We start from the raw sequence: 11,151 nt of genomic DNA, 5'->3' as shown, positions 1-11,151 counted from the left end.
CGACAGCTCCGGCTCCTCTCCCACACTCTCACCTCGCCGCTCTGTTCTTGGATCTTCTCTTCTTGGCAGCGCAAATGCCTCTATTTATAGTACCAAGGAGGCAGGGGGTACTTGTAGGGGTGAAGAAGAGTCGGTTGGAGGTGGGCCCCTAGGTTGGCCGAACTAGTCAGTTCGGCCAAAGCCATCCGATGCACCATCTTAGCTTGTCCACGCTCCAAATTGCCTCGTGAGGTCGGTAACTTGCATGCAGAGTGGCAGTTGTGTTCCATGGCAGCCAAGTGTCGATTCAGCCAAAGTGATTGGGTCGGCCGAGCTGACATCTCGTGCCCAAAGTTATGCATTGCACTGCCTTGTCTAGTGTATAGTTTGGATCAGTCAGCGGGTAGGTTGTTCGGTGAGAATTGCTTGACTTGTGGGCCCATGAATCCAAGGGAGTTGCATCTTGTTTCCAGGATAAAACCGTCATTCATCAACGCATGGGATTTGTCTTGGGTGTGTTTCTTGGTGCATGGACCGGAGGAGGACAACATGGCTGGGTCACCCAACTTGGCCATTGTGCCCAGATTTGGTCCATGTCAGGTCCTCCTATCTTCTGCATCAAATCAACACCAAAGCTTGTGGAAATTGTTAGAATAAAACCCTATAGCTAAGGCGATTGCTTCCATTGATTGGTTTTGATATACATTGGTGGTCAGAAATGGTGAGTTAATGACCGCCAACAAACACTCCACAAACTTGGTTGGAGGGTCTCGCAAGACTGACAAGCCCCGGATTTAGAACTCTTAGTACGTGCAAGAACCAATATAAAGGAGGTGTGCAAACCTCGCCTAACTCAAGGCTAAACCCTAAAGCAATGCACTAATAGGCCTAAACTAGCACTAACCAAGACCTAAGTCTTATGCTAATTGCCTTAATCTTCTCTTTAGCACTTTGGTGGATAGAGCACTTGTGTGTATGTGAGAACCAAGCCTATAGCTTCTTCAAGCTCTAACATACCTCAAATGGCTGGGCAATGGGGTATATATAGCCCCAACTCCAAGAACTAGTTGTTACATAGCCGTTGTAACTTTTTGCATATCATCGACTCATTCGATGCCCTGGTCACTGTACCCACTGAATGAATCGGTGAGGCTCAAATTACACTCCAAAATTTCCAGAGCTGATTTTGAGCCGATGCTAAGCCGAGTCGACGATCACTGACTGATTCGGTGATGGTTACTGAAGCCACCGTATGAATCGGTGGTAACAGTGCACGCTTGACCCTGCCACTGTCCTATGGTCACCAACTAAATCGCTGATGGTCACTGTTCCCATCGAATGAGTTGGTAGTAACAGCACACGCGCCTACCTTGGCCTTGCCTGTGGTCACCGACTGAATCGGTGACGGTTACTATTCACAGAGCATGAGTCGGTGGAATGTGTCGGTGCACATTTTCAGCAGCATTTGCTTCAAATCTTCACGTGTCCTTATCTCAGCTTCGTTACCATCATTTGTACTATCATTTGGATGCCATAAAATTCTTTTAAGTTTTCTTTTGTTCTCATTTTGATAGTTTTATAAATCATCCTTGGGACCTATAAAACACCTACAAACAAAGGTACATCTTGCAAACACATTAGTCCAAATGACTATGTTGTCATTAATCACCAAAATCATTATGACCTAGAGCCATTTTCCTTACAACCAGCAACTGCGTATATGGCTGCCTCCATCTACCGCCAGTAGAGCCTACGAGGATAATAGAGTGTACAGGGAACTAGAAAATGTGATTGATGTAGATGAAATGTCCCAGAAACCTTATATAGAATTTCTTGCTCATTATTTTTCCCTGTATCTCTCAGGCATGCAATTGATTGCACAAATGTTAGTATGTGTATTGATGATATAGGGCTCATAAGAAATGTCAACCAAAGACTTTTTGCAAACCTTATTCAGGGAACATATTGGCTTTGGTTTTGAGCTCAATTGCAGCAAAGTGAAGAGAAACAAGAGTATTGATCCATGCGTGTCGTGCACGGGAGACGGCAGCATTACACTTCTTTGGCACTCATGGATACACATTTAGATTGCAAAATTGTTATTGAGGTGGACCTTTATTTTCGTAAGTATTTTTGTCGAGTTGAGTGTTTGGCAACTACTTGTAACACGTATGGATTGATTCCTTCTCTTTGGGGAGGTTGAAGCCGAATTTATTTCCATTATCTAAAAGAATGTGTATTGCTGAAAATCAATGTCTTTGACATTTACTCCCCTCTTCTATCATGAGTTTATGACAAGGACGTGCCAAGTGCTAAGAAGTGTTTTAGCGTTTGATTGATCTTTCTACCGTCACTTTGAATTTAATTATCTTAAGATGTACAGAGCTCCATCTCATCAAACAACTACACCCTTGTTTAAACCAAGTGTTCATCCAAATTTGGTCTATTTTGATATACACATGACAGTTGACCAACTGTTCCTGAAAGGACTAGAGGACAGTATATACAAACGCCCACCGTACCAAGTCTAATGTTCCCACTAGGTGAGGTGGTTGGTTCCACGGACTAAAGTTTAGTTACTATCGCATCGAATATTTAGATACTAATTAGAAAGACTAAACATGAGCTAATTATAAAACTAATTGCATAGATGGTGGCTAATTTGCGAGACGAATCTATTAAGCCTATTTAGTCCATGATTTGACAATGTGATGCTACAGTAAATATATGCTAATCATGAATTAATTATTTACTAGATTCGTCTCGCGAATTAGCCTCCATTTGTGCAATTGGTTTTGTAATTAGCCTATGTTTAATACTTCTAATTAGTATCTAAACATTTGATGTGACTGGGGCTAATCTTTAGTCCGTGAGGTTGGTTATGTTGTTCCTCGTACAATTTCATATAAAATTACAGATAAGAACAAGCTTTCTTGCACGTCAAGATGGTAAGATCAAACAAAGCCACGTATAGAGTTTGTTTTTTACCTCAATACCAAATAATTGATATGGAGAAGTGCTACGTGCAGTTAATTGTAATAATGCGGCATGAACATATTTCTTTACTACCTTGCTGCAGTCTGCCGAAAAGAAAAATTGAATGTAAAGCATAATTTGTTCATTAACTTCTTCTCCAGGATAATGTCTTGTGATATTGTTGCTATATAAAACCTTTTCCTTGTAGTTGGTGTCAATTTGTCTACAAAGTCCATAGTCAAATTTGTCCAACTCATATAAAACTCTTAAGTGCGTGGTTTATGCTGCTAACTGCTCCTAGCTACCTAATGTCGAGCATTTTCCAATTCATCAGTCTTTTATTTGAGCCTGCTGCACATTCGACTAAATACACATTCTGACATTCATGTCTCTCAACAAGTACAAACTTCGATAATGGAGCAAAATATGTCTACCATTTCAGGTGAAATACTCAGCCGGTTCATGTCCTTCCTAATCAAGAAAAAGACAGACCGGGCATCTCTTGAAGAGAAACTAGAGAGGCTTCAGCAACTCCTACTGAGTTCATACAGTTGTTGAGGAGGCCGAGGGGCGATACATCACCAATTCCCAGATGCTTGTGAAACTTGGGGTGGTTGTGGATGCCATGTACCAAGGTTACTATGTTCTTGACACCTTCAAGTACAAGCCCTATGAGGAGATGCCCACTCAAGAACAGGTGAGCAATTCATATGCCTTGTCTTGTCTGGCTCGTCTTAATAAGCGCATCTGTGCAGCCCCAAGTGCCATGGGGATAAATTCATCAGTCAATCATGAGCTTGAAGCTGTATTGGGGAATTTGAAAACTATTGTTGCGAACATAACAGAATTTGTCATACTTTTGGGTGGGTGCAATAAGATGCCTAAAAAACCCTACGATACCTATCTGTATTTTGCAATTGCATGTTCAGTCGCCTTGTTGAGAAGCAGGAAATTATTAATATCCTGTTGGAAGATAATTCTCCTCATGGTGCTCCAGTCGTGGTCCCAGTTATTGGTGACTACAATGTTGGCAAGAAAAGCTTGGTCGGGTATGCTTGCAATAATAGTATAGTCCGCTCTAACTTCTCCGCAATTTTACGTTTGAACAATGATAGTTTTCAGAAAGTGGGCCATGAAACATTTTTGTGTGTGAGGACTTTAGTTATTGTTGAGTTTAGTTCAGATGTCGATGACAGTGAATGGGTGAAGTTTTATTCAGCTGCATCGCGTATGGACAGAGGAAGCAAAGTGATCATTATAAGTAGGTTTGAAGAGGTAGCGAGGTTTGGAACAGTGAAACCAATTCGCCTCAGAAACTTATCTCATGCAGAGTTTATGTACCTCTTCAAGGTACTCGCATTTGGAGGTACTGATCCTGACAACCATCCGCAAATGGCATCTATAGGGATGGAGATAGCTAAGATGTTACAAGGGTTAATTCTGTCAGGTAACGTGCTTGCTGGTATCCTCAGGAAGAATCAAAATGTCCAATTTTGGCTCCTTATATTGAAAAGGTTTAGGAATTCAGTAGAGCGTAACTTGTCCTTGTTCGGTGAGCATCCAAAACAACTTGTAGAAAGAGATCGTCCAACTGACATAACAATGTTTGTTTCACCGTCCGCTGCTCCAGTCCATCTCATGCCACCTCGTGGTGGTAGTAGTTTTCACAAGAAAGAACTATCTAAGGTGACTTTTGGAGACCTGCTACAAGGTTCGAGTCGTACTGTACCCAAGGACGAGTTTCAGATATTAGCTTCGCAATCAAGAATACCACCTTTTACTAAGTTTATCGCAACTTGTATTGAAGAAAAATGCTGGTGTTCTTTCCCAGTCCACAATAAGCAAGTGGTCATGTATCAACTGACGTCGGGATGCCTGAATAGGACTGAGGATCGCTACTGAAAGTCGCATGCTCTACCATGTAGCATGATATTTAGTACCTATCCTGCGTAGAAAAATATTATGGTTGTTATCGTACGTGGATTCTATCATCATACCAATCCTTCTGTGTTGTGCAAGTGCAAGGCAGCATCACTAATTTTATTGTACAAATATTATGGTTGTTCACAATTTTTTTGTTAATGTGATGAATCACGTAGAGAAATACATTTTGCACAGGCATATTATCATGAGCCATGACTCTTCTGTAATTATTAACCCACAAGGTAGGTACATTTCTAGTGGATTCAAAATAGTAAACAAAAGCTAGAAAAAGGAGATTGAGACAATACCGGAGGGCTCCAACTCACTATCATCGATAATGAAGCATCATCGATGGAGGAGTACATGCCCTCGACCAAGTATGACTCCGGATCATCATCTTAGTAGGCCAAGGCAGGGGCCTCCTCTGCCCCCAGCCCCCATGACCACCCTGGTGTCACTCCCCATATGAGTGTTTGTGCAGTAATGTATATTAATCTATATTATCATTTATGCGACTAGACGCCTAATCCTAACAATAATGCTATTTCTGAGCAAATCATTTTCTTTTGCATATTTATAATATATTTCATACAAAATACATGTAAACAACAATCTTTTGGAATATTGGACGAATACAAAAAATAAAAAATAACTGGAGAAACAAAGAATAAGAGATGGCTGGAAAGGCCCCAACATTTGGCATCAGTAGTTATTGGGGACAAGATATTGAAGAGCTGCTAGTGATAACATCGAAATTGATACTATTGGGGCTATCCTAATAAGTTGGTATTGGTGATTGGGACAAGATATTGAAGAGCTGCTAGTGATAATATCGAAATTGATACTATTGGGGCTATCCTAATAAGTTGGTATTGGTGATGAGGTATTAGGAGGCTGTTGGGGATGATACGCATGCCTTTTCTAAGGTTAGTGAGAAAAGCAATAATAAGAGATCAGCGAATGATGTGAAGAATGATCACAACTAGGTTGATCCTGCCACAGCCAAGTCCGCTAGTAGTATTCCTAGTCAGTGCTGGAGTAGTGACCCAATGTATGTTCTCCTCATCAAAGTCGCTGGGTTGACCCAAGGCTGTATGTAGTGAGTATGCAGAGAAGATAAGGCACATCCCAATAACAAATCCCATGGTTCACTTGCACCACGCTCTTTAATTCCCCATTTTCTGTTTTCCTACCAACACAATAGGGCTGACTCATATAATCTTGTTGTACTTGGTGAATCACTTTTCTGTTGTGACTCTTGCATTAGTATTGAGATATCAAAACTATGATAAGTGGATATGAGCATAACTGAACCATTGCACATGAATCCTGGATAGTGCAAAACATTTTCCATAGCAAATGATGAAGATTGTTGTTTGGTCAAGTAAATGGTACACCCTCTGTTTTTAAACATTCGATGTTTAGGAAAGCTACTTAATTACTTTATAGATTGTCATTAACTTCATATATTCAAAAGCAGAGGAAGTAGTGTTGAAGGCTGGGGAGGGTAAAGTTCATTCATTTGACGTTGCAGTATCAGTTTAAACAATAATAAAGCATAACACTTCTGATAAGAGGAAATGGAATTAGTACATCATTCACGACTTGATGACAATAGGTTGTGGAGCGGTTAGCTAGTATCATCAAATTTCTCCAATAGTTTGCAATAATCAAATAAAAGTGCCACACAAATACAATATTGCCACTTATCTGAAAAATGGTACATCTAACTAGTATAATTACATATATCATGTTCTTAGAAAGCCGCTCCTCTGCGCTTCCTCCGAAACATGAGTACCTTCAGGCATACCTTCGGTGCAATTTGGAACAAAGTGAACAAAAGAAGTATAAGGGGGTAACCTTGATTCCCATGACACTAAATTAAATTGTCCGTTTGGCCTAACAGAAGGATCTAATACCAGTTCTCCAAGTGTCACCTTTGGTAATTCTTTCACTGGAGCGTATACGTAAGTCGTGCTACTGCTACTAGTACATGGTATGATGTGAATGGGAGAAACAGGGTTCAAAGCGAAGTCTGTCATGTCTACCTCATGGCCTTGTTCGATAAGTGATATTGGTTTCTGACCGTATGCGAAGATGTTCTTCTCAATCACTTTTTTGCACCTGTTCAATATGCAAAACCAGAGTTGAGCATTCAGATTCCTTCTCAACATGTCAGCCAATGCATTTGCAGCGACAAGTGATCCTTCCTGATGCAATTCCTTGGCAAATCCTTCTGCTATGTGTACCAGCCGCGGATGTTCAGCTGGGTCTGCACTTCCAAATGCAAGTACCTTGAAGAGGTACCATAACTCCTCATATGGAAGTGTACTAAGAAAAATTGGTCTTACTGAACCAAATCTTGCTAACCTTTCAAGTTTGCCTATGATGACCACCTTGCTTCTTCTATTTGTTCTTCTCACAAATGAATAGAACTCTTTCCATTCCATGTCATCTACATCTGAAACAAACTCAACAACTAGCAGCGACATCTCCAGCATGGCCTTTTCATGGTCGACAATAGACAGAAAGTTGTCTCCATTCAGATGAAAAATTGAAGGGAATTGTGAGCGTATCCTCTCATCAGCACATACATGGGCGACCAATGTTTTCTTCCCAACGGCAAGACCACCAATGATAGGTAGGACAGCAGGTGCATCATCTGGGTTATGTTGCAATAAGAAGTTCAAGAGCTTTTGCTTCTCAGTATGTCGACCAAACATGAAATTTCCCATGTAAAGATATGCATCATAGGGTCTACGCGACATGCGCTCACACCCACCCAATAGTACAACAAACTCTGCTATGTTAGAGACAACTGTTTCCAGATTTTCCAATGCACCATTCACCTCATGGTCGAGGACCTTGCCCTTATTCATTGGATCAAGAATTGTGCGGCGTCGTTTGAGACGGGTGGTAGAAGAGATGGGGAATGAGTCGCTAACCTTGTTCATGGAACTATCCTCGTGGAGCTGGAATCTCAAGGTATCCAACGCAAGGTAGCCCTTATACATGGCCTCCGAAAGTATCTTGAGCTGCATCAGCATTCCAGAGTTGGTGATGTGTCGTGCATCGGCCTCCTCAACTACGGTATGAACCCTCATCAGGAGATGCTGCAGCCTCTCCCCCTTCCCTTCCAAGCATTCATAGCTCGAGCAGAATTTGTTTATGGTGAAGGAGATGAATCGGCTGAGAAGTTCACCTGCAACCGCAGCTATGGCCGTTTCCATCGGCTGTGATTGTGAACAACAATAGGGTGCATAGAGGATCGAAGAAAGCACAGTGGACCTGGTAGATGCCTAAATGAATTGTCCTGGAAGCCTAATTTACAGTTACTTGCTCAATTTCGCCTCGATTACTCTGATTGCCGGGGAATAACTTTCTGCGCTGCTGAAACTTGACTGACATATTTTGACAAGGACGTGCCAACTACCCAGAAATGTTCTAGCATTTGGCAATCTATTCTTTGAAAATTTAGTACTAGGCATAACAGAGCTGCACTTCACCAATGCATATTCTGAACAAAAGTACTAGAGCTGACCGACTGTTCCAGCAGGGCTAGAGCAACAGTTATACACAAACGCGCAAGCCTAGTAATCCCGAGATAACATAATCTAAGGACTAAATAACCCTTTTGAAAACGACCTTCAAGGATTGTTTGACTATTCTTCACCATACAAAAATATATGAAGATCCATGTTGATAATTAGAACAGTATTTTTTTTCAAGAACATGAGGAATACACCACTACTGAATACTGATAAGAACAAACTTCCATTACGCCAAGATTATTGGTGAGAACAAAGAAAGTCAATATATGCTTGAAAGTGAGATGTGCTGATGTCATTGCTGTTCTCTCCAAGTCACATAGAGTTGATTTTTATCTTCAATGCCAAACCGATGGGACAGAAAAGTGCTGTGTACTAGTTCTTTAGCAGAAAAAATAGGACCCTGAACTTTTGGTGTATTACCTTCCTGTAGAGTACGGAAAAGCTGAACAGATAACAAAGCAAATCTTTCTTTACCTTGTAGTTGGTGTTGCTTCTGTCTAGAAAGTCAAAGTCGTCCTTCTCATATAAAACTCTTTTGTGATGCATTCAGCTAACTGCTCCTAGTTAACTAATACCAACCATCTTTCTAAGCCATACTTTTAAGTGAGCATGCTATATATATGCTCGTCTAAATACACACATGCTGCCAGTCCTTTCTGTTCAATGAATCAATCATCAATGGAGGTAGCCCTGTCTGCCATTTCTGGCGAAATACTCAGCCGACTTATCTCCTTCATAATCAAGAAACACACAGAAAGGTCATGTCTCGAAGAGAAGCTAGAAAGGCTTCATCATCTCCTGCTAAGAGTCCATACTGTAGTCGAGGAGGCCGAGGGACGATACATCACCAATTCCAAGATGCTGGTGCAGCTCAGGATGCTTGTTGATGGCATGTACAAAGGATACCATGTGCTCAACACCTTCAGGTTGAAACCCTTTGAGGAGGGCCCACTCCAAGAACAGGTGACACCATCATCTGCCTTGTCAGCTTCTCTTAAGCGCACCCGTGCAGCTTCTAGCATCATGAGGACTACCATGTCTTTTGATCATGAGCTACAAGCTTCGCTGGAAAATTTGGAAACTGCTGTTGCGAATATGACAGAGTTTGTCATTCTTTTGAGTGGATGCAAACAGATGCATAAAAGGCCCTATGATACCTATATCTACATTGACAACTTCATGTTCAGTCGCGTTGTGGAAAAGCAGGAGTTGATCAATGCCCTGTTGCAAGACAATTTTCCTATTGGTGCTCCAGCTGTGATCCCAGTAATTGGTGCATACAGAATTGGGAAGAAAAGCCTTGTCGGGTATGCTTGCAATGATGATACGGTCCGCTCTCACTTCTCCTCAGTTCTGCATTTGAAAAGCAATAGTTTTATGAAAATAGGCGGTGAAACATTCACGCCTGTTAGGACTTTAGTTGTTGTTGAGTTCATTTCAGATGTGGATGACAGCAAATGGGTAAAGTTTTATTCGGCTACATTGCATATGGGTGCAGGAAGCAAAGTGGTCATCCTAAGTAGGTTCCAAGAGGTAGCAAGGTTTGGAACTGTAAAGCCAATTCTCCTCAGAAGCTTGTCACAATCAGAGTTTTCTTACCTCTTCAAGGTACTCGCATTTGCAGGGACAGACCCAAAGAACCACCCACAACTAGAATCAATAGCTATGGAGTTGGCCGAGAACATAAACGGTTTACTTCTTGTAGGGAATATGCTTGCTGACTTGCTAAGGACGAATCAAAATGTCCAGTTTTGGTTCCATATATTGAAGAGGTTCAGGAATTCATTAGAGCGTAATTTTTCCAAATTCGGTGAGCATCCAAAACAACTTCTTGAAAGGGATCGTCCAACTGATATAACAATGCTGATTTCACCATCTTCTGCTCCACTCCATCTTATGCCATCCCATGACGAGAGTAGTTTGTGCAAGAAAGAGCTATCCAAGGTGAAGTTTGGAGACCTTGTACAAGATTCAACTACTATTCTACCTAAGGAGGAGTTTCAGATAATTATATGGGAATCAAGAATACCCCCTTTTACTAAGTTTATCGCAAATTGTATCGTGGACAAGCATACTTGTATTTCATCAGACAACAAAAAACGTAAGTCAATATGTATCCAGTAACATCGGGTTCTTTGTGTTAGGTTGTCCTACATTGGAAATTGACGGTGGTGGAGCACAACATAAAGATGGGGACAGCTCTCATCTATCAGGCTAATGTTTTGAGTTGAGTTAGGCCTAAGGTCTTGTTGGGCTCCGATGGACCTGGGCTTGATGGTGGGGGCGCTAGCTCATGGGTATAACAAGCTGGGTCAGATTCCGCTACGCACTCTAACACTTTGAGTGGCGTGATCCTAGTGGCAAATTGTATCATGGACATACATCATTGTACTTCATCAGATAACACTGGGATGTTTAATTATTCAATTGATATGTCCTGATTATGTATACTTCAATTTTAGGTGCATTCTTGTATGTTAACCATCCATCTATCAATCAAGAAGGCCTTCGAAGTTGCATGCTTCGTCAAATAGCTTGGTATTCAGTACAAACCACTTGATTAATTAAATATCACTTTTAGCTACTAAACAGAATCTCCAATGTGACCAAAAGTACATGGAGAGTTACTACAATTCAAAGTTGACATAATAAATACCAGACTGTTATATAACTATCCATATCAGGTTGCGTGCTTATGACTATGGATTCAACATAGCAAGAA

At 41.2% G+C, this 11,151-nt stretch overlaps 2 protein-coding genes across 4 annotated transcripts; one reads left to right on the top strand and one right to left on the bottom strand.

Annotated features, from left to right (window-relative positions):
- Window positions 1–6,497: 6,497 nt before the first annotated feature.
- On the bottom strand, window positions 6,498–8,374 carry LOC117836292 (putative disease resistance RPP13-like protein 1). The gene has a single exon (XM_034715687.2). The coding sequence runs from the start codon at window positions 8,106–8,108 to the stop codon at window positions 6,627–6,629; it is 1,482 nt and encodes a 493-aa protein (XP_034571578.1). The 5' UTR covers window positions 8,109–8,374; the 3' UTR covers window positions 6,498–6,626.
- Window positions 8,375–9,030: 656 nt separating this feature from the next.
- Window positions 9,031–10,885, top strand: LOC117836293 (putative disease resistance RPP13-like protein 1). 3 transcript variants are annotated; one of them, XM_034715689.2, is made up of 2 exons: window positions 9,031–10,239; window positions 10,574–10,885. In XM_034715689.2, exons 1-2 carry the CDS (start codon window positions 9,039–9,041, stop codon window positions 10,645–10,647), a joined length of 1,275 nt encoding a protein of 424 aa, XP_034571580.2. In that variant the 5' UTR covers window positions 9,031–9,038; the 3' UTR covers window positions 10,648–10,885. The 3 variants fall into 3 exon arrangements, with proteins under 3 accessions (XP_034571580.2, XP_034571582.2, XP_034571579.1); XM_034715691.2 differs by having other exon boundaries at window positions 9,034–10,239; window positions 10,349–10,885; XM_034715688.2 differs by having other exon boundaries at window positions 9,050–9,392; window positions 9,564–10,885.
- Window positions 10,886–11,151: the final 266 nt, after the last annotated feature.

Source organism: Setaria viridis, chromosome 9 (assembly GCF_005286985.2).
Source record: "Setaria viridis chromosome 9, Setaria_viridis_v4.0, whole genome shotgun sequence".
Classification (NCBI taxonomy): domain Eukaryota; kingdom Viridiplantae; phylum Streptophyta; class Magnoliopsida; order Poales; family Poaceae; genus Setaria; species Setaria viridis.
The sequence above is the reverse complement of the archived record's forward strand: the minus strand, read 5'-3'. Positions and strand labels throughout refer to the sequence as shown.

Bases quoted from the DNA above. Each gene is read 5' to 3' on its own strand.
- LOC117836292 (XM_034715687.2), bottom strand. From the start codon at position 8,108: ATGGAAACGGCCATAGCTGCGGTTGCAGGTGAACTTCTCAGCCGATTC.
- LOC117836293 (XM_034715688.2), top strand. From the start codon at position 9,093: ATGAATCAATCATCAATGGAGGTAGCCCTGTCTGCCATTTCTGGCGAA. The intron at 9,393-9,563 runs GTGACACCATCA...GGATGCAAACAG, and splicing joins AGGGCCCACTCCAAGAACAG to ATGCATAAAAGGCCCTATGA.